The sequence below is a fragment of the Amphibalanus amphitrite genome, unplaced genomic scaffold, assembly GCF_019059575.1.
Source record: "Amphibalanus amphitrite isolate SeventyFive unplaced genomic scaffold, NRLGWU_Aamphi_draft 000169F_arrow, whole genome shotgun sequence".
NCBI lineage: Eukaryota > Metazoa > Arthropoda > Thecostraca > Balanomorpha > Balanidae > Amphibalanus > Amphibalanus amphitrite.
This window is the reverse complement of record NW_024881664.1, coordinates 19576-43332: the sequence shown is the minus strand read 5'-3', so window position 1 is coordinate 43332 and position 23757 is coordinate 19576. Positions and strand designations below refer to the sequence as shown.

Below are 23757 nucleotides of genomic sequence, written 5' to 3'. Positions count from 1 at the left end.
GAGCAGTCTGGTCTGGTCCTGAAGGTGCAGTCTGTTCTGGTCCTGAAAAAGCGGTCTGGTCTGGTCCTGAAGGGGCAGTCTGGTCTGGTCCTGAAGGAGAAGTCTCCTCTGGTCCTGAGGGTGCAGTCTGGTCCGGTCCTGAAGGTGCAGTCTGGTCCGGTCCTGAAGGTGCAGTCTGGTCTGGTCCTGAAGGTGCAGTCTGATCTGGCCCTGAAGCAACGGTCGGTTCTGGCTTTGATGCGGCACCGGCACCAGCCGCGGCGGCAGCGGCAGCAGCGGCGGCGGCAGCAGCAGCCTTTTCCGCTTCAGCCCGAGCCCTGGCCTCGCGTCGTCTGGCTAGGCGACGCCGCCAGCTGCTCACTCTTTGTGCCGGCTTTTCGGTGGTTCTGCTTCTGACGCGCGCGGCGCGCCGCCTGTTCTGTGAGCGTCGCTCGGCCGCTCGCTCGGCGGCGTCGGCCAGCCGCTCGGCCTCCCGTTCGGCAGCCTCTGCCAGCCGCTCGGCCATCTGCTCGGCCTGCTCGGCCGCCCGCTCGGCAGCGCGCGCCTCCGCCTTGGCCTCAGCCAGGCGGCGGCGCGCCTCCAGCCTCCTGGCGCGGCGGTCGGGTACGGCCTGACTTGTGGCGAGCACGGCGGTCACCCGGCCCTGGCCGCGCCGCCACAGGCGGGGCTGAGTGCTGGCGACCGGCGTGGCGGCCCAGATGCCGCAGCCGCTCTTGGGACACTGGGCGGCGCCATGGCCGACGGCCAGCGCCAGGGCGGCGACCCACAGCAGTAGGCGAGGCCTCATCGGGAGCGCAGCTCGACTTCTGGGTCTTCAAATCAAAGACTCGAGTGCTTTATACCTACGAAAGACGCGCGTCCCTGAGCTTTACAAGCGAAACAAAAATAAAAATGGCTGCAAGACCGGTTTGACGGGTGATATTATGAGTGCTGCAAGACCCCCGCTGGAGCCCCTGGACCAGGAGAGCACCGACCCAGTACAATCTGACGAAGTGTGAAGACCCTACAGCGGAGGCGCGCCTCCGTTAGCTACTCCGCTGCGCCATATGGCGCCGCTGCATGACACGATCGCATAATTAACGTCCGTTTCAGCGAAATAAAAACCATATGGCGCCCTTTCTATCGACGGTTCCGTGCAACATCGGTAAAAATGGGTATCCGTCTCGGCGTGTGTATACATGCGATGGTTCAAGGATTTACCAACTGAAGACAATGGAACTGATTTTGGAGGCCGATAAGTCAGCAAGCTTAGCGCTGGTGACGTGAGGAGGCAAAAGCGCCCGTAAAATTTTCCTATGCCGGATACCACGGTTCCAAATAATCCTTGAAAGTGACTGTTACTGTTTGCCGGAGCCTTGTACTGCATGAGGCATACGCGGTGGAATGGTGCCACACATGCACCCCTCGCTGTTCCACTGCATGCAAAGAAAACACCGACCAAAACAATGCACACTGAGCATTATTTGAAACACAATGGATACAATGATTTTCATGATACTATATTGTTGGTATTATATCTTCAAAATCAAAATAACAGTTTTCTATTTAAATTGTGAACAACTACTCTCAACAAATCCCAGGAGCCGGGGAGCGGAGTGACATTTTTAGTAGTTGTCTGCAGAAATTCGCAAATTGCGAATGGCTGATGAGGAAGTGACGGGCGTGTGCCTTCAGCTGGGGAGTTTGACTGCCCCGTGGACACTACCATCTTCTCGGCTCTCATTGGTGGTTGTATCCTTCCCACACTCGCTTAAAACCATCTAAGCTCCAATTATCTATCTTTGCATCTATCAAGATCTATATCTTCATCTATATCCATAAATAACGGTTCACAGAAAAGAGCGGCAAATGAGAGCGCACCTGAGCGTGCCTTTTAACTCGGGGCCTTGAAGCGGGCTAGGCAATTACACACACCTTTTCTGCATGCTTCTTTAAAATTTTCATGAACTTCATAATTACTGCAGATACATGAGCAAGTAAAAAATACTAGAATGGTTTTGTAATGAGCACTGAATGTACTCAGGTCCGTTTTTAATGTGCCCTGACTTGGCTCATAAATCTGCAGTAAATGAGTACCCCATGGCCACACACCAATGAACGTTCTTGTGACTGATATATTGGGACCGCGATGGTAAAACACAGGAATCTTAAAGGTATTCTTACAAAATGTTATTTCGGTAGTTATTTAATTCGGAATGAAAATACATCCTCGATGAGTCGAAAAGAGCAAACGACTGGTGTCAATCGCCATACAACATCCATTTCACATCACGATGGCAATATCAAACACTCAGGTGCGGCAGACGTTACTGTTGTTCACACTCGAACCGAAACCAAGCTGTCGGCTTCGAAATGGTGTGGAATGCCCATCCTGCAGCGAATAATTGTTATGCACAAAACGAGAGTACACGTATCCACAGCAATGGTCACAATCCACTGCCCGATGGCCGCTGAACCACCCAGCAGCAACGCGCCATCCATAGTTCTACTCTCCGGCACTTGAGACCCATCATCTCTCGCACTCCTGGCATGTACATAAATAAACAGCAAGACACGCTTGATACAGGTGCGCCAAGGCATTGCAAACTATGCTGTTTCAGTTAACAGATAAATAATACACGGTCGCTCCCGGCAGTGTCTGTCGCCGGGAGCGAGGTTGGTGTGGTGCTCCGGGTGTGGCGAGCATCTCTACCCGACCGTCGGGGGCGACTGCTCGGGGGCCGAGGGTGCGCTGGCGCCCTGCTGGTACAGCAGCGGGTTCTGGCTCAGCTGGTTGTAGTAGAGCGAGTAGCCGGGGTAGTAGTAGGCGCCGGGCGCCAGCTGCGCAGCGTCCGCCAGGAACCGACTGGCCGCCGCCGGGTCCACCGCCGGCGCCGGGGTCGTCGTGGTGGTGGTGGTGGTGGTCGTGGTGGTAGTCGGAGGCAGAGTCGGCGCCACGGGCATCTGGAACTGGGCCGCCTTCTGCGGCGCCGGCTCGTACGCGTTCAGAGGAGTCTGCGCGGCCACCTGGAATGGGTCGGCCGAGAGCTGCGGCGCCGGCGGGTCGGCCGCGGCCGCTGCCGACGCCGCCTTGGCGTACGCCACCGGGTCGAACCTCTCGCCTCGCGCAGCAGCCGCGGCGATGGCCGCTACTGCCGCGTCAAAGGCAGCCTGGAACTTGCTGGCAGCCAGGGTAGCTGCATCCGGCTGCGGCGTGGTCGCCGCCTGCTGGGCAGCTAGTTCAGCCTGCTGCTGAGCGGCCTGCTGCTGCGCGGCCTGCTGCTGGGCGGCCTGCTGCTGGGCGGCCTGCTGCTGGGCGGCCTGCTCGGCAGCCTGCTGCTGCTGCTCTTTCTGCTGGGCGAGTTCATAAGCCTGCTGCTGCTGTGCCAGCTGCGCTTGATGCTCTTGCAATGCCTGGAAGTAGGCCTCCTGGCTCAAGAACGGCACCTGCTGCTGCTGCTGTTGCTGCTGCTGGGGTGCTGGTGCCGGCTGGGACGGCTGCGGGGCAGGCTGAGGCTGCGGCGCAGGCTGGGGCTGCGGCACAGGCTGGGGCTGTGGCGCAGGCTGGGGCGGCTGCGCTGGTACTGGCGCCGCGGGCTCCGGAGCCGGCTGCACTGCCTGCTGCGCCTGCTGTGCCTGCTGGAACTGCTGCAGCTGCTGCAGGTAGGCCTGCTGCTGCGCCAGCAGCGAGGCCTCAGCTGGCGTCTGCGCCGGCTGCGGCTGCGGCTGCGGCTCCGGTGACGGCGAGGGCGGCGGTGGCGCGGTCGGTGCCTCGGTGGTGGTCGCCGGCTGTGTAGGACAGTTGTATCCGTACAGGGTGCACAGGATGGGCGCCGCGCGGCACACGGGCAGCACACAGACAATCAGCAGCAGAACCCTCATGGTGAGTGGCGCTGCGGCTCGTTGGCCGGCTGGTCGGACAATGCGGCCGCCGAGCGCGGCAGCTCGCTTTATACCCCATTTTCCGCCCGTCCAGATGGGCCGATAGCAGTCGGTGGCGGCGGATCGCGCCCAGCCGTACCGGTTTACACGTAGGCTCAGGCCAGAAGGCCGGGACGGCCGCCACCATCCAGGAAGTTGGTCACACTCATCGGCCGATTGACAGCCTCGCACAGTGCACACTCGCAGGGACACACGGGGAGTGACCATGGTAAAAGGACAGTCAACATAAAAATGGCACATAAAACCGTACAGCTTGCCCTTGGACACACTACCACCGGCCAGCAATGTCCGCTGCACCGCGACAACAACAATCCCAAACATGTAGCCATTCGATGTTTTGAATGCTAATCATGCTTGACAGTAGAATGTGCAAATTTCTTTCAGAATGGCCCACTATAGCACAAATAAAATCGGCAATAACTTAAAATTCGAAGTGACCAGGACCATTAACCCGCGCGGGGCTGGGGGGGGGGGGTAAATTTTACCCCCCCCCCTCGCGAATTTTTGCGATATCTCAAAAACGGCGGCGCGCAGCGCCGCCAAACTTTCAGTACCTTTTCTTACATCAATTTGACACGTTCCCTGAAAATTTGAGCGAAATCCGTCGGAAAATTTTTGAGAAATTGACGTTTTAGTGACGTCATGTTCGTCATTTTCGCCTCAAAAACGGCAAAAGTTCAAACGCCGCTAACATCCTCATTTTTAAAGGAATCAAGACGTAACAAAAAAGGTTATACTTAATTTCACTTTGTCTATCAAATGGCTATCTCGGTTTTTTGAAAATTTTGGATTTTGGCCTAAATTTTTTCAAAAAACTAACTTTTTTGGGAAAATCATTATAAAATCCAAAATTTTGAGTCTATCAAAAAAACCGGAATATATGTCAGAGAAGTGGTCTATGTGCACCTACATACCAAATTTTAGAAGAATCGGTTCAAAAATGTGGGAGTTATTCAAAATTTTATGACGTCACGACACAAATTTTTTGAAAAATGACTTTTTTGGAAGTTCTAGACCTCGTACGGAAACAAAAATAGCACCATTCGATTCGCCGTGAAAAACTGCATCAGATAGACACCTTTTTAGGCCTTAACAACCAACTTCAAAATTTGACCTCACTTGACCTGACCTTGACCTGACCTCGACCTGAAATTCATCCAGAGGTGGTCCATATCACTTATTGAGTGTGCATATTGAATTCTATGAGTAAAATGACCCATAAAACATGTGTCGCACATGCCCTTTTCTATATTTTGTTTTTTGGTGACCTGACCTGACCTGACCTGACCTTGACCTCTGAATGATATTGTATGCAACGAATATTGTCTTGGTAGCCTAAGAACACGTTTTGGGCGATCAGTCTCAGTCCATGACTCCATTCTTCGGCAACTACGGTGCAAGGCCGATACTGTAGAAACTTGCAATTTGTACCCTTGACCTGACCTTGACCTTGACCTCAAACTTTAAATTAAGTACATGTTTTTAGTAGTTCGTGATGAGAGCTTTCGATTGGCGTTTGAATTTTCCAAATCGGACCGTTAGTTCGGGAGATAACAGGGGGGGTAAAATTTACCCCCCCCCCCCCAGCCCCGCGCGTTCGGCTGGAGACCCCAGCCCCGCGCGGGTTAAATCCAGGAACAGCTAAGCTCGAAAATCCAGGAAATTCCATTTGAAAACCAATTGTTGTCCCACGTGTTTCGCGGTTGGTCTAGTTTTTAGCTCTAGGTATTTCACTCTTTCTGGTCATACACAAAAACAGCATGAGCATCAGAAGGGCCTTTTCGGTGTCTATGTAGGCACAAGTCAAAACCACTGCTGGCTTTAGTGCTGAGAGTGGCATGCTAATTGTAAAGCATACATATTTGCGATCGAAGGTTTGGTTCTCGTGGCTGAAACTTAGCCTACAAAAATACATAAGAGCTTCAGCAAAGCGACTATTTTCTTACATCATTTCCGAATATCAAGTCATTGACGGCCATGGAACTATGCTAAAGGCATCACTCTTTATCCCTCACAGCATGTGTCTGCTGTTACGTGTCAGATTACGGATGTCAAAGTTGTTCCACTTGCAACAGCTACGGTAACGACTGGGCCCATTGTCTCAATTTGGCCTACCTTTTGGAAGGTCCCGGACGATATATTCCCATGTGTTAGGAGTCAGGACTAAGCTTTGTTACAAAAGCACGCGTGCAGGACCTGCGGCACTGGCATGGAGTTCATCCGCGTCCCGCAGGGCTATTGCCGAACCCCTGCCATAAGTTGGGGAAGGGGCGTTTTCGGCCCCCTAATATTTCGAAAAGTTGACAACCGATTTTCAAAATTCAAACGGCGTTCAATAGCTCCACCGGGGAACTACCTTGTGCATCAAATATCAATTTCATTGGCCCAAGTGAAACCGCTGACGTTAAGGGTCACGTCATTTCCGACCATTTACAGGCTTTCTAAGAAATGTAATATTGTGATATAACATCAGGTAAAAAGCATGTTATCACAAATCATGTTTGTCTAATACATATTTTCCTAAATGAGGTCACCGATACCAGGTCAGGTCACAGAGGTCAGGTCACTACCAGTCACAATATGAAACCTACCCAACTACCTATAGGTACTAGGGTCGTGTGACATATGTTTCATGGTCAGTTTTACATTTCAAATTCAATGATGCGGGTTAGGCGACCATTGGGGCCAATTCAGCTTACGTTCTGGTGAAGGTCAGGTCAAAAAAGGGGATTTTTTAATTGATATTTTTGCACAAAAGGGTACCGATTCGATGCACCTCGTCACGGGAAATCTAATGGGCTTCTTTTCTTAGTTGTGCGCTACGTGGTCTAAAACGGCTAAAATGACGTTAAAAAATGTGACGTAGGTAATCAATTTTGAGTAGTTTTTTCCGCCATAAATTTGCCAAAAACGGGGCTATCGATCTGAAATTTGGTATGGCGATGGATAGCCTTGGGCTCTATATCATAGGTTTCGATTCTTCAAAATTATATATAAAAAATAGGTACATCTATCGCAGAACATGACGTCACGCTGACGTGATTTGTGGCCAACCTATCATAGCATAGGGGAAAAATGGCCACTAGGTGTAAAATTGACGCCAGGAGAGGTCCTAAAAGTTTGGTGACTTAGCAGATATCGACGGAAAGTGAAAGGGACCATTTCGCCCCCCCCCTTCTTCCTTAAGGGGCGCGGGTTAAGACCGGCTCGGTGAGTGACCGAGAAAAAATCCCTAATCTGAGGACCTCTAAGAGCCAAAGTACAAAACGTGCATTTAGAGTGGCTTTAAGCATTCCACTAAGCCGGCCTAGGTATGAACTCTTCAACATTGAATATGTATGTGGTAAATGTAGTGAATATAGGACTATACATTTATAAATGCTGGCATAAAATGCATGAGTAGCTGTTCAAAAAAGCCACGTCCTCAGCTGACCTACGCCCCCCCCCCCCCGCCAAAAAAAATGTTATTCAAAAACAATATGTCAATCGATGCGCCTGACCAAAACAAACACTAGTGCCAAAATCGCCGCCGTGCGACCATTTTTGGCGGTTATTCACCAAAATCCAAAGCCCTACCTTGTGACACTCGACGCGACCTCAGCAGTCATCGGTTGACCTGAGACTTCAAAATCGGGAACCCTTCGCTCTGCCACGTTGATTTTTTTCCGCGAGGCTCTAGCTCAATTAGGGGCAAAAGGACTAGCGGAGGTTTAAAGTTTTCTGTTAAAACCACCCCCTCCTTGCCATGTTCGCGAACAGTACGAGTATATGAACGTCCCGAACTGCTCGTTGTTTGTTTAACAAAAGTTGGAAGATGACGTTACTTGTATGTGAACAGCTTGTTGATGTTTAATTATCTGAAAACAAAATAAACAGCAAACCCGGAAAGAAACCAGACATGCGGTAAGTGAACATCCCGATCAATGATTGCATGCATTTCGCCTTAAACCACGCCGTGTTGGGGAAAGGAGGTGATTTCACGCCCCTCCCCCTAATGTTTTCCGTGAATATCTATAAAAAAAAACAAGAGCGCATAGCGCAATCGCTTTTCCTTTGCCTTATCATGCACATTGTTGTTGCACATGTTGTCAAAATTTCAGACCTAGGTCGCCCAAGGTCACGTCATCAGGTCACGTAAAGTAACCTTACCTAAGAAAAGTTACAATGTTCGTCATATAGCTACACCAACTGAACAATCGCTTTGAAACTTCCAGCGACTAAGAAGAGTAGCAGCATGTATAAAATGTTTATCTCGGAATTTTGATATCGGTGACCTAAGGTCAGGTCAATTTTGAGACGTCTCCTGTCCAGGCTCTCCATCACGACGAAAGTCACACTAAACACTCAAACATAAGGTTACAGGTAAACATGGCACACATAATCGGAAAATAGCCACCCATCACACCATTTGGCCCCTGAGGTCAGCTCAGGTCAGGAAAGGTCTCCAGCATTTTTTTTTTCTACAATAATTTTTGATAGACACATACTAGAGCAATGCAAATACTGTGTACTGTGTAGGTGTTCAGCTCGACGACACGGATCGACTGATAAGTAACATGACCTTTTCTGGTCAGGTCTTAACCTTGACCTTGGGTCAAATTTTCGAAATGACTTTAAAGGGAGATAATGACATTTTTCCACAAAATCTGAGTTAGGACGATTTTCTGACAAAACACAACAAGTTATAATGTAAATTAAAACCATTTTGCTCAATTCGGTACCTTGCCGCAAATATCTCAACTTGAAGTCACGTTAGCGGGGAGCGCTGAAAATGACCGTTGAATAAGTACTTACATCACTTTTTGGTACTTGCATGTAATTTTGTAAAATGAGCGTATTCCTTACATTTGATCTTCATCACATCTTGTTAGTTAATGGTCGTCTATAGTGCCTTCAAAAGATATTCATGGTTTGGGGGTGGTTTATGTCTAAATTTACGCAACTATTTTTCCTGTTCATCATCTGACGCCATATGCTGCTATTTTAGTAGCAACGACTCAATTTTGAATCGGTCCCGCCGACTGCACAATAAAAGAAGATAGACACAACACTTTTGCGGCATCAGTGAAAAACTTATGCAGTACTGTTATCAAAATTCTCATAACACCGTTCGACAAACCTGAAGTCTTTTTGAAATAAATATGCTTGTATTTTTCGCTTCAGGCTCTGACGCCAAAATAATGAATTTCGTAGTCGCAATCGCAAGATTTGGCTGCGTTTCTGGCGCATGCCGTTCATTTGTGGCGCAAAATAATACTTGGAAACAAAGAAGAGTAGGCACTATGTACCCCCGAATTAGAATCTAATTAATTCTAAACCGAATTAACTCTAATTCAAATTAGAATCCTTACAACCAAGCAACGACAAGGCGATAACATAAACAAAAACCCAAGCGTCGCTGTTTGAAACAAAAGCGCCATATACTGCGACTTTTTTATAGAAAAGGACAACGCATTTCGGTGGGTGTTACAAGTACTGCAAGTACTGCTTCTTTTTTGCAAAAATAAAAACCTTTTTCACATACGAAAATGTGCTAGGAAATTTTCATATTTTATAGAAACTACAGTAGAAATAGTATAGATGTCGAGTAATTTTTATTTAAGAAAAAAGAAAGCTCATTATCTCCCTTTAAGTTCAACTCAGTCATAGTTCGTTCGACGCGTCTCGATGAGAGAAAAACGACGTCGGCAAAATCAATGTCGTGCCAATTTTGAGTCAAAAGTTACCACAGAAAAATGTTCTCCGTGCATGTTTGCCCAATAAATGTTTTCCATGAGAACGTCAATTTTAACGAGTTTTTGCCTCCTGGAGGCTATGTCGCTGAGCTTAGGTCAAATTTGGGGACGTACTTTAGAAAGAACGTTAAAAGAGCTATCGAATGCATTTATCTGCGGCACTGCAACTTTATTCACTCCCGAATTTGCACCAATTTGTTGAAGCAGGCGAAATTTGACCTGGAATGTCCTCTGCTGACCTCACTTTTGACCTGACCTAAACAAAATGACGAAGTACTTACTTCATCATTTTTGACCCTCTTTCAAACACCCCTTACCGTGTGTGGCTACGTGGCTCGGGAGCCGAGTTAGACGGGGGCCTAGCACTCCCTGAAAAATTCCGACCAACATCATGGCGCGGGTTAAATGCAGCTTTTGAGCATGGCAGTGCAGGTAGCAAAATAAGCTAGCGCGTCTCATCTGAAGCAGGACAAAAGCGCGGATATTAGCTACTACGGCCATTCGGCTCCCATGGCCTACCCTTCAAAGTGTCACTCAATACTAAGGAAGCAGGAAGAATGCAGTCATACTCCGGGTGATCGCTAGGAAAACACGATAACATACAAGGAGCTGTATAGATTATCAATCAAGTTCTCGTAGTGTAAAATTAGTCAACAGGACGCAGTTACTTTTCAGTAATGATCCGAATATCGGTCATGTAAAAGAAAATCTGGACATCGCACCTTAGTTTCCTTCAGCGTAGCTGCCGTTCGCGCTGATAGCGGTCTCTGCACGGCACAGGGAAAACGGCAGGCACCGGTCCTGAGCGCCTCGTTCGAGTCTCTCCAGCTGCGACTGGGGCTCCATGTGGGAGGCTCCTTAGTCCTTACAACATTTCTATAAAAAAAAACTCGAAATGAAGTAGTCCAGCGGATTCAGGGCGACCGAATAAGTCAAGAAGGGCATCTTCCTTTTCATTAGAAATTATCATGCTTAGCAAATGCCAAGAGCATTGTTGCACCCTGCCTAACACCTAATCCCATGGTTCAACTGTCCGTGCGCCGTTTCAGCTACAAATGACTTTCTTGAAAAGGTCAAGCGCCCATTCGGCTATTGTTGAACTCTTCTTGACTTCTTCATTGCGGGCGCCGTGGGGCACAAACACCAAAATATAAACAAGTAAGGACTTAGACAGCAAACGCCAAATCAATGACGAAAAAGGCAGCTTTGAAACGAACGATATAATACATAGAGATAGAGACAACTGGCGGATGGAGCCCATCGTTGTCCAGCGCCCAGTTGGTTCAGTGGTTCCGAGTGGTCGCTCAGCAAGATGCTGGTTGAGTCCCAGCTGCCAGTCTCAGGCACCCGAGATCAGTGGAGCAGTGGGGTGCCTGTTCTTGAATTCAGATAGACAATTCAATTTTAGATTGATGCCCGTCCATCTTTGACGAGTTGGGGTTTTTGGGCGCCCGGACTACAGTGGTCATCGGCGCCCAACCCGTCCGGGCGTCCATCTTTGATTGTATTTTTTTCTGTTTGCTTCTGTTAGGTAAACGAATAAAATAAACTTAACTGAACTGATAAACGCCCCGATAGGCAATAAGATAAAAATGTATTCTGTACATGCCCACTGGTAGATACAGGGGAACACTTGGGCCAATAACCCCCCTCTCCCGCCACGGCACCCGACGTCGAAAAAATACGGCTTTCGAGAATAGAACGAAAACCAAACAATTTTCACCCGGCCGGGCCCGGGGGGTAATCCCAACCACCGCAGCCCGGGGGGGGGGCGTTTTTCGCCCCCCCCCCCTGTCTAACTCCGTAAATAAGGGAGCTACGGAAACAAAAGCGATACCAAACGAAAGGTCCTTACGAGATGATTCTAAAGCACCTAAAATTTTTGACCTCAGGTCAATTTTCAAGGTCAGAGGTCAAGGTCAAAGGCAAAAACCGGCACATGTGTAGTGATCTCAAAGTAAGCCTTCTAGAGGACGGCAGGCGGCATCAAACCGGCAAAATTGGGTGTCAAACGAAAGAAGAGAATCTGAGGATTCCGAACATGTGCTCAAAATCAAAGGTCAAGGTCAAGGTCACGCTCAAAATTGACCTCAAACTTGGCACTTTTTCGCACATCTTGCGTGCTAACTTTCAAGAAGTTTTAAAATGTTTTGAGGCTTATCAGTTCCCTATTTGTTGTTCCTCTTACGATACAAGGCTGCTCAAAGGTCAAGGTCACTGAAGAGTATCCCTGCTAGAGGCTATTTCACTAATTCAAGTTAGTAATAATAAATAAGACAATTTTGCCATCCGGAAGCTCTAAATGAAGGCTTAGAGGAAAATAGATGCCAGATTCGTGATCAGCGGGTACAAATCCATCATAAACGACCTTTCATGTGTCAAGGTCAACCAGAGGTCATTCGAGGTCACATGAGGTCAACATAAAACTTGACCTTTTCCGAACAAAATATATATCATTCGACGCGGCTTGACAAGGCGAATGCGATGGTACCACTGCCGTAGCTCTAGGACCATTTTTGTCGAAGTTATTTGCGAAAAACTAAAACCACATTTCGGGGTCGTTGACCTGACCTCTGACCTCAGGTCACCAAAACTATTTTTCTATTTTTATCTAGGTCAAACGCTACACAACCGTGCTCGTAATTTGTCTTTATCTCTAAAACTCTATTTTTAGCAGCTATTTGAAATTTGCGTCTGTGACGCCGAAGTTTGCCGTGCAGGGGTCTAGAAAAATGGACCTTGTGACGTCATCAAGGGGGCTAGGTCCAAATTTTTTACTTCAGAAGATGTCAAATTGATGGGAGAAAATGTACTGAAAGTTTCGCTTTCCTATCCCTAAGCGTTCGGGAGCTATCGCAAATATTCGCCAGGGGGGACGAAAAACGCCCCCCCCCGGGCCCGCGAGGGTTAAGGAAAAGTCGGTTTTAAACTGCATATCAGTGCGTAAGGATTCGAAATCCGAGAAATTTTTTCTTGGAATTTGGAGGACTTTTGTGCGGTATTCCCCCGCAGCGTCCAAGGCCCAAATTCTGGATTCGTAAGTGTTAATGCCTTACAATGAAGACAACCTTACTTTTGGCCTTGGGGCTAAAAGCTTCAAATTATTTATTACGTAACTGACCTCTTCGTGTCCTACGTACTGGACAGTGAACAAGGCGCACGTTCGATGACTCACTTGAGATCACGTGACGACTGAAAATTAAACAACCCAGCTCGAGGCCACAAAAAACGCGCCTTGTTTAGGCCGCACGATAACAAATAAACTGTCATTCTTTAACAATTTTGACTATTTACATGGCCTTGCTATGACTGAGTCACTGGATCTGACTAGCAATGGCAAAAGAAAAAATGAACGATACACACCTACGCATAAAACCAGCTCTACACGGCCGTTTTTCTTCCTAATACGGCAGCTAGTTGCATTGAATTGCCTAATTGTCCCAAAAAGACCTTCTCTGCTGCAATACCTCAGTCGTCTCATATAAGCCAGCACCCCGCTGAGATATTCAGTAGAGATGGAGGAAGCAAACACTAAGCAGTTAAGTTTACAATTCTGATGTTGACATTGAATATCTAACCAGTCAGTTGAATTAGCGCTCAACTTCTGTAGGCACGCGTTCATCAACGTCAAGTGACCGCCTGTCTAATCGGCGGGCATGGGCACCTGGCGCCCACGACCAACGCGTCTCAAAAAGTAAGTTCTGTGACTAACATCAGAAAAGGATTCAGCTGTCACTTGTTTGTTTGCGACTAATCGTTGGGCACAAAAACCACCGGCCGGACGCTGGTCCCACCAGTTGGTTTACCGGACCTGCCGGTACCGGCAGACCTTATATGGCATCAGTCAGGACAGGTCCTCGAGCATACACGACGAAAGTCGGACACCGGCGCGAACGGTACGGCACAGTGGCCCGCTGACCACGGCTGCCACACGCCTAGCGGGCTCCAAATCAGCCAACACAAAGATCAAATCTGAGTTTTGATACCGTCTATCGGCGACTCCGCAGCGCCGCTGAAGCAGTAACAATGTGAAAAATGTGCTGGGCAGTGGCGATGGCGGCGGCGGCGGGCCGGGACAACCCGATATGGAGCTAGATCCGGGTAGTTGTGAGCGCCAGTGGCGGGCCCGGATCCGGCCGTACCGTTCCCCGCCGGCCGCAGCATGTCCTGACGGTCTGAGCAGCACGCTACTCACGAACGCTCCGGAACCATCGCGCTGCTCAAACGTGAAGCGTGAGGGGGTGACTCATCATTGCTTTCGTGTTTTTGGAAATTAAAAAGGTTAGCTATCAATGCGCAACGTCCTGGAATGCCGCCCTACTTCCAATAGAACCGTTCGTTGCGTAACAAGAAACACACTCGATGACAAGCTAAGCACGCAACCATGTACAAATGTATACATCTTCGAAAACAAAGGACCTTGCAAGGAGTGCATGAAATCACGATTCCATGTGATTGAGGTGGTTTTAGATAATTTCTGGCACAAAAATAACAGTCTCCATATTTCCCCATTGACTTATAACGGCGAGGTCACGTGACCAGCCTGACCTAGGGTGACCCCTACGAAAACTCTTAGATAAACGAGCTGTGAGGCCTTTTGGAGGAAACCAAGTTCTGTAAGTTTCATGTCCCTGTGAAAGTTCCTCTGGTACTGAGGGCGTTGCGAAGTCGCGACATTTTAGGATCGTGCAGAGGCTCAACTACGTCATAGGTCAGTAGCCTGACCTGAAAATGCGGCTGGTTTTACAAGATCCAACTTAAATTAAGGAGGCGCCAGATTTCAGCCCTCTATCTCTAGTATGCTCGGAAAAATCGCGAAAAAACGTAAGGGGGCGATCCGCCCCCCCCCCCCTTCCTCGGTCGGCAAAGGTTAGCATTACGAGGTCACGACCTCTAGACGGCCTCAAGACGTCACAGAAATCAGAATTCTACCGCACGTCATAAAAGCGCATGCATCTCCCTCTCCTCCCCCACATACGCAGTAGCGGCGCCCGGGTGGAACACCTTCAATCAAAGGGGGGCACTGCCGACTTTTGGTCCCATTCTTTCCATGCAACGCCCATAGGGCTAATGTTAAAATGCCAAAATCAAAGGGAAGCACGGTGCCCCGGTGCCCTCCCCGTTCCGCCGCCTATGCACATACGCATCCAAACAGCGCTATCAGGGCCTGAGCACAAACTGGACCGGATTGACACCTTTTTGCTCTTTTTTTTTCGAAACGCAGCAACGTTGACTACTAAAGGGCACTGCTTGAGATGCACAATAAAAGTTACTAAAAAGTGATTGTCTACTCAATGCGAACTATATGTATGCCACACCACATACGTACATTTGTTTCTTATATTTGCCTTCGCCCAAGACAGTTCAATCTGAAAACGTGTAAAAGTCGAGCGATAGGCCGATTTGATTCGTTTCAGCTGTTAACTTCCCGTTGAACCGACCCCTCCGGATATAATTTCGGATGTGACCTACCAACTATGCCATGCATTCTATAGGCAGACATATGTTCATGAAACGCATAGGAAATTCGTGAGCTCACTAGAATGAATCGGTACTCCGCGGGTTCCCAGGGTGATTCGCGGATCTTGGCGTTGAAGAGTTCGAGGTTATCCTGCTTCGGGGAGTTCGCGGTTATCCTGAAGAGTAGGTATTGTTCATCCGCGGATCCCCGTCTGTTTATCCGCGAATATACTAGGCTTGATGTTCGTCCGCGGAGCCACCAGGGACTTCACAGATTGCCTAGGGACTCCATGGATCCACGTATTTCGCAAACTCATTCTAACATCGACATTAGGTCCCGTTGGCCGTGCCCATCTTGAGATGAGGCCTCAGCACGTGCCCACGTGCGCAGGCCGCCGTTTCAGTAGCACCCCAACTGCGCCGCGCGAAAATACATCGCCCGTTGGTTGCCCAACGAAAGGCCAAGTTTCAGCCCAATCGGCCCAGCCATTGCGGTGTAAATGTAAGCGGAGCAATGCCGACAAGCTCTGATTTGGCACGTGGCATGTGTCGTGGCAGTCAACCAGATGTATAAGGAATAGTCGATCTTGGGGGAGAAAAGACGGGGCTGTCTGAAGAAACTCGCTTCACGTTTCACGCTCGCTCGAAATAAGCTTCATTAGCCATTCTTTCATAGACGATTCAACGAGGAAATATTTATTATTCCGTTATTTACAGCATGTCACGAATACAAAACCGAACCACAAATGTGAATGAATCTACAAGCATCATACATAGTGTTCATCACAAGTGGTGATGAAGTGAATGGTATCAACACAACAGGGCACCTCGGACTATCTGAGGCATCCCGAATACTTTACGATTAGTACAGAACTGGCACAACACTCGCGAATACAACATGCCGGTCACAGAAGTCCAGAAATCATAAATCACTTGACCGTCACTTCAACGTCTGATTAACTACATAACATTTCAAACCATGTCTGGCACACAGCCCAATGAAAAAGTCGAGCAGCGAATGGTTACCAGGCGATCGGTGGAGACCCAGCAGCATTATCTGTCCCTCCCATTCTCCTGCTACACAGAGCCAGCGCTCGGTGCTTCGCTCTCATTCGGGATCTGGTAGAGACTGAAGAAACCCGGCGGAAACGGGTGGCTGAAGGTGCTGGGGTAGTACTCCTCCGGCACGACGATGGGCGCTCGGCTGGGCGCAGTGCCGTCGGCTCCGGTCGGCGGCACGGGGTCCGGTTCGGACTGCCCTCCCGGCACCTCGGCTGGGGGCTCTGGGGACGACGCTGCCTCTGGTACCGTCTCTTTGGGAGATTCCGTCGACGGAGCTGAAGGACGCCTTCTCAATTTTCTCCTTTTAATCTTCCGCCTACGTGTGGGACCTGATTTCGGTGGCCCCAATGGTGTTTCTGTCGACTGTCCTACCGAAGCTTCAGTTGATAATTCGGTAGCCGTTGATTTGGATGACGCGGTATAAGATTCGGTTGTAATTTCGGTAGACACTTCAGGTTGAGGCTCTGTAGATGAAGCTGTGGGCGTTTCTGTCGAAGTCGAAGAAGTCTCGTTTGGCGGTGGTTCGGGCACCTCTGCTACGGTTGCCTGCTGCGGCTCCGGAGGTGTCGGTGGTCCCGCCGGCGTTTCGACTGGAGGGGAAGACTCGACCGGTGTTTCGGCTAGCGTGGCTGGTACGGGTGGAGGCTGACCTTCGATAGCCGGCCCGGAGGGCGAAGAGGCTTCGGTGGGCGGTCCAGAGGGCGGCTGAGCTTCAGCTACCGGTTCAGAGGGCGCCGTGGCGGCGACCTTTTTCTGACCTGGCTGCTCCGCCGGGCTAGCTGTCTCGGAGGGAGCCGTAGCCGTGGCCGGGACCTCCACCGTTCCGGGTCCCGCGTCTGGCCCGATCTCCGGACCGGCGGCCACCTGAGCCACCGACGGCGCGGCACGCTCCTCGGCCGAGAGCGTGGCGAAGGCGGCCTTCAGCGCCACAATCACCTGATCGCGAGTCAGGCCAGCGTACACCGGCTCGGCGGGGGGCGGCTGAGCGCCGCCGACCGCCAGCGCGGCCGTCAACACAACCAGCCACTGCATGCCCGCCTCCCGGCCACAGCTGGGCCCGACTGTGCATGGCACCGCCAGCGGGCGCGCCGCTTTATATCGACTGCTGGGCTGCAGTCAAAATGGCGCACTCCGGCGACCGGTTTGCCATATTTGTCTGGCCGTGGTATGAAAGAATCCGGGCCTGATGAGGCTCGGAAATGTCCGACGTGACGCCAACTGGCCGGTCAGTGATGAACTGACTGATTTACTACCGCCGCCACGATCCGAATTGGTACAAAAATAACAGACTGGTTCTATGCACGAATAAAAACGGACCCATTTGCTTATAAACTGCAATTCGTACACGTAAATATTGAATAACATTTAATATGCGGTTGTAGAGGTATACCATAGACGAACTACGATAAAGACCCAGTTTTCCATGATACTCTTTAACGTAAACGAATGTCGACCAGACGTCAACAATGGCCCAGTCAACACCAACGAATAAAGTTTCCTTTAGGATAATGTTTTAGCATTAATTAAATGGTAGGATTCAGCGTTCATTAAGTTTTCATTGGTCTGTAATATCGTGCTGATTAATGCGTTGTTAATGCCTACACATCTCATTTGGAGGTATCCATAAGTAATGCGATGTTAATGCCTAGCACTTGGAGGCATCCATAATTCACCTTTCCTTTCACCGACCATCCGCGAATCTGCTGTTAACCGACGATGTTCAGCAACACACCCGACCCAGGGCTCCTACATGACAGGGGCAGTGCGAGGCGGTGCACCACTACCAGCCTGACATTGGAGGACACAACGGAAGCTGGCAGACCATAACAGTGTCGAGCGAGACATCAGGGAACAATATCCCACCCCTCGTGCCGAGGCCGGCGGACTGACCTGGCAGGCAGTGTTCGGACGTGGTGTGCTCCAGGCCGGGAGCCGTCTGGCTCAGTCGTCCGCCCAGGTCCACCTTACGGTGCTTGGTGACCGTGAAGGTCGGCCGTGTCGAGGGGCGCGGAGACTCTCCCTCATTCACATCCGCCTGTGAGAACGAGCGCGCCCTGTCTTCGGCCACCGGAGTCGCGTCACTCAGCAGACTTTGCAGCATCGAGGGCTCGCAGGAGCGGGTCAGGTCCACGCTCAGCCGCTCGTCCACACTGAGTTCGATCGAGTCCGGGTGGAGGGGCTCGTCATGGCGCCGCACTGGTGTGTCGTCCATGGGCAGCTCGGCGGCCACCAGAGCGTCCGTCAGTGTGGCCGTGTCCGGGTCGGCGTCCTGGCGCATCGTGTTGGAGGTCCCCGAGCGCGCGCCGGCCCGCGACGAGCTCAGAGGGTCCGTGAACGAGCCGGAACTCTCGTCAGAGGCGACTCCGACGGCGGCGTCACAGCCCTCCTGCAGCCGACGCACCTGGTGGGAGCAGAGCACAGCGGGTGTCATTGGATAGCATCAACAAACCACGGCACAACGGGTGTCACTGTATAGCATTACCACATCACACCACAGCGGGTGTCACTGGATAGCATCAACAAACCACGACACAGCGGGCGTCACTGAATAGCATCAGCAAACCACAGCACAGCGGGTGTCACTGGATGGCATCAACAAACCACAGCACAGCGGGTGTCACTGGATAGCGCCAGCACACCACACCGGAGCAGATGACCAAAGCGATCACCGCACCACACCGCAGTAGTCGTTACGGATCTGTCGGATAAAAGTCTGTCTTTGGTTAGAACCAGGTAACCAGACTTAATGAAGTCTGGTACTTCCTCATGAAGCATCATTCATTGATAACCTTTGAGGCCAAATGATTGTTAATGGACACAATAGGCTTTGTTTTGTGCTGAACAAACCCCTTTTCCTCGTAGCTCTAGGTCAATCAAGGCCGGGTAGGAAAACAAACATATATCTCCCGTTCCCCCGGGTCCGTAGTGGATTGTTGGTCTGGCGAAAGGTCATGTAAGCCAGCTCACTGCGTCATTATTTACTTATACCTAGTCACCAATCCCCAGCACTGGCTGAGGACTCTAAAAAGTTTGTATTAAAATTTCAAACGTTGAGTTTTATTTGACCTGGCTAGACACATGAATGATTCAAAATGTTGTAAACAGAGTCGAACAAAGTGGTTTCAACGCTAGCGTTGAGCAGAACAATGAAGTGCTGAAAACTCACCTGTTTCCAAGAATCCGTAACAAATGAGTTAGTGGCTTCCACGGGCGGCTGCGGCGGCTGCTGTGGCTGCTGTGGCTGAGGTTGCTGCGGCTGAGGTTGCTGCGGCACAGGCTGGGGCTGTGCACTCGCCTGGTGAGGCGGGGCCTTAATAGGCGAGTCCGGCCCCGGCCGGGGGAACCGCGCCACCCGCTCCGGCACGTCGGCGCGGTCGGCTGGCGCCACCGGCTGCTCAGTTCGCGGCGGCACTGTGTCCAAAATCTCTGCACTAGATGACGACGATCCTCCCAAACGCTTCTTTCTCCCCGCGTCTTTGATCGCCATGATACGCGTCTTACGCCGCTCAGGCGTGGCCGTGCCCATTTTGTTACCCATCTCGTGTCCTGGCTGCGCTGACCCGTCCTCCTCTAAGTCACTCGCCTCGTCGGCAGTAGACGCACCACACGCGATTCCCGAGTCGGATACTGCGCTGGCAGCGGCGGCGGCGGAGCTGGATCCTCGCAGTCGCTGTCTGGACTCCGCCAACAGCTGGTCGGTCGGACTCGGGATCCGGCACGGCGCCCTCTGCGCCTCGGGCGCCGCCAGACGCGCTGTCTCGGCTAGGTGTACGCGGCGCGCGGTCACCACCTGGAACTCGGGCTGTTGGGCTGGCTCAGGGCCCACCGCGCCAGCCTCATCGCGCCAGAAGAGCCAGCTGTCGAACTCCTTGGCCACGTCCTCGAGGTAGACTCCGCGCCGGTCGCGCTCGGTGCCACCGGCCGGCCGGTCGGCGCCGGCGCCGCTCCCCTCCATGATCAATAATCGGCCGAGCGCCACCGACGGCGGCCGCGGCCGGCAGTGCACACAGGGCAGCCGCGGCCGGTGGTGAAGTCCAACTGACGGACGGCCGAACTCGGCACAGTGGAGACAGTCGGTGCGCCGCTGGCGATCGTCGTCGACTTCGGGGTGAGGTTACGAGACCACAGTGATAATCGTGATAGCTCCACCGATCTCAGCTCATTACCTGCGATCACATAAAACACCACGGTCACACTGTGCAGCTGGCCGATCAGGAAGGTCGATCGTCCCGTGCCGTACCGCCGGCGGTACTAGGCGGGGGCGGACCACCGACCGTGGCAGCAGCAGCGTTGAGATAGCCGACATTTCATATCAGCGAGAGGCATTGGCGGTGGGTATCATAACCGGCAGATGGAGAGCGATACTGTCAAGCGGCTTACGACAGGAGATAAGCCAGGATATAGGGCCAATATACGTAGGGTGAATGAAAAGTTTGAGCCTAACATAGTTGCAGTTGACCCAGAGTAATGAAACTTTGGTCACATATTTTGCCACTATTTACAACTGGGGACACCAAGTTGTGAAGTCCTAGCACTTTTTATTCTTACTTTTTATTCTTACTTTTTATGTGCCTTGAATAATGATGTTTTGGTAAGTGTTCACGGTGTCAAAGACGTCACTACTTTTTTGCGAAGCACTATCGAATCAGTTTTTCTCTCCGGGTTTAGAAAGAAATAGATACCTAAGGATGCCAATGCTGGTCAAAAGATTTATTTTGGGATATATTGGAAGGCTCAGTTATGTTTTTTTTGACATCGCAACCAATGAAAAATATTCTGAAGCATTGTCCTAGTGAAACATGACCCGTTTTGTCAGCATTGCCGTTCTGGATCTCCCTGATATTCTGAGAAAGATGCAACAGTGGGCCATCATAGTAAGGCTAGTGGGAGGAAAGTGCACTTACAAGACATCTCGCTTATTACCCCAATTACGGAACAGCACCTTCCTCGTTATGACTGTGACATTGATTTTTCTAGATAAAATTTTCGAGGAGCATTCACAAGCTTGGCGCACGTCCGAGGTAACTTCGCATGCGCCGAATTCAGGCATGGCGGCAGCTGAATTTTACGGCGCAGGGCGGCCGCATAATTTTTTGGCGAAAACCCTGTCGCCGCACTTGGTCGGCACGCTGGCCAATCTAGCAGCAGATTCGCCCTGCTTCCGGCTCTGGAGAGGTCTCGGGACGAGACGCCCCCGCCCCGGTCGTCGCGTGCTCGAACTGGCGAGCCGCTCTGAGTCTACTCAGCGGAGGAGCGGCCGCCCAGGTGAGGCCTCAACCCTCTGCGTGGAGATAGGTATGGAAGACCTTGCTGAACATCGCAGAGCATCGTTAGGTAATACCGCAGTGGGTTCCTGCCCACTGCGGCATCGAGGGGAATGAGAGCGCGGGCGACCTGGCGAAACAAGCGGCCGCCCTGCCCTCAAACGCCCGCTCGCCAACCAGGGCGGTTCATTGTGCGGCCTCGCATCAACGGCGTGACAACTGGTCCGAGTCACTATTCAAGCCACTCCTCGGGAGCACGCCGCCGCTCCCTACCTCTGGAGAGGACCGAGAGGGCGCCGTTTCGGTGCACCAGATGAGGGCGGGCCACTGGGGCCGCTCGCTCCAGTGGCTCCACGGCGTGCCAGCAGTGCCCAGACAAGCGGTGCCCTGCAGCGCTCTGCGCTGTGTGCCAAGAGGCTAATGTGCCGGAGCACGTGCTGCTCAGCTGCCCGGCCCTCACTGGCTCCCACCAGCCTCAAACACACAGCTCAGCCGATTTTTCTGGCCCCGGAACTTCCGACTCCGGCCTTGTTTCATGGCTGGACGCTACAGTGCTTTCCGTGGGAAAAACTTTTTTAGATGCTCAACATCGGAGCGTCCAAAGCCCCAGAACACTCGGTTTGGTTGACATAGCCCTGCTCGGTAGATGTGTACATGCTCTATATTATAGTGGCTTAATTTTGATACAAAAAGACACCCAATTTTTGGCACTTATCATGAAAAATTTCAGTGCAAAATCGCTTGCTCTGGATTTCAGCGGAAGAGGGTCTCAAGGGCGTCCAGCATAGTGTATGGAATGATGTTTTCCAGTCTGGTATGTGGAACAGTGCAGATTTTCAGTTAAGGTGATTTGGTCTGCTTTTGATTTGTCACTTTAGGTGCCAGGTGGTGCAGCTTGTCAACTATCACTATGTTGTCACAAAGTCTGCCATCTGGTGTTGATGCACCTAGCTGGTATCTCTGCACCCACCTACTTCAGCTTAGTGCTTCATCTGAAAAAGCACTAAAGAAGTCTTCAGTGTTTCTTAAGAAGCACTGAAGAAGTCTTGGTATTAGTATATATTAGGTCCGAGTGGACAATTGTGACGCTGATGATACAAATATGTAACAACAAAAATTTTAGGTTTTAGGTTAGGTTAGGTTGTAGGTTGTAGGTTTTAGGTTTTAGGTTGTAGGTTTGTAGGTTAGGTGGTAAGAACCAGTCCACTTATTTATATGCATTATTTCTTGAATATATTCGTAGGCTACAGGCTCTTTAGTACAAAAGCATAGAGGCTCCACCCAGGTTCATTAGATGAGAATATTAGATTCAATTTTATCCAAAATAAAAATAAAGCAATTCAGATAGAGCACCTTATCCGATAAAGCAGGGGCAGACTAGCACATCACGCTACTCCAAGGTCATACAGCGCTACTCCAAGTGGAGAGAACAAGAAAGCTAGCCAAAATAAAAGATTTTTTGTTTGTTTTGTTGGGTTAGGCCCTTTCGGTCGACAAGACCATTGCAGAGCCGGACGGATGATAGGAATTAGGGGGAGACATTGGTCTGGGCAGGCACCCTAGTGAGTCGCCGGGGCTGAGCCCGTCCAAAGGACAGGCCACTCAGCCCCAAGGCACTCACTGCACCCGGCTACGGGGTGCGCTCCCTCAGGAGCAGCGGTGCCGCTCCAAGGGAGCAGCCCGCATGAGATAAAGTTGCCTGTCCAGCCCGGAGGGGGGTTGCGACGTGGAGGAGAAGGATTTCTGTTTCCTGAGGATAGAAGCACGGATAGGTGAAAATAAAAGATTTCATCAGCCAGGTATTTATATAAATGTTTGTCTCAACAAATATTGGCATTCCTTACCAGCGCTCCGCCCAACTTCTCGGAGCCGCAACCCGCAGACAATCAACAACAAATCAAATAGCTGTGTTTGCTAATGTATATCGACAGCGAATTTGGACCATTCGACACGCTGTTAACTTCATCAAAGCCAATCATATGTACATACATATATTTGTCGACGTGAGCAGCTGCTTTTTGAACGAAACAGTTGCGTCACTATCGCCGCGAGTAATGCTACCAACTGATAGAAAGTAAAGGAATCTTGTATCAATGCATTACAACTGAGTAGTAAAGTAATCTTGTTACAACTTTGGGTTAGGGAATTCCCATGCTAATGGAATATTGTTTTCCCAATTGTCATATAATGGAAAACCGTAAATTATGCGTGATATCATTACACGCGATATCCGTTTCGCAGCTCCCTCGAATTAAGTCACCGATCCGGCGAATGACCTCACCCGCCCCTCCCTATGCAACTGCAGCAACGGTCTA

At 50.7% G+C, this 23757-nt stretch overlaps 1 protein-coding gene across 1 annotated transcript in view; it reads right to left on the bottom strand.

The window, feature by feature from the left end:
• LOC122383629 (formin-2-like) overlaps positions 1 to 23427 on the bottom strand; it is a 68293-nt gene extending 44866 nt beyond the window's left edge. The window contains exons 1-3 of the mRNA XM_043370255.1: positions 23287 to 23427; positions 19345 to 20344; positions 18069 to 18579 (exon numbers count right to left, since the gene is read on the bottom strand). Coding sequence (XP_043226190.1) covers positions 18069 to 18579; positions 19345 to 20133 — 1300 coding nt within the window. The 5' untranslated portion in view covers positions 20134 to 20344; positions 23287 to 23427. The remainder of the gene's footprint in view (positions 1 to 18068; positions 18580 to 19344; positions 20345 to 23286) is intronic.
• Positions 23428 to 23757: the final 330 nt, after the last annotated feature.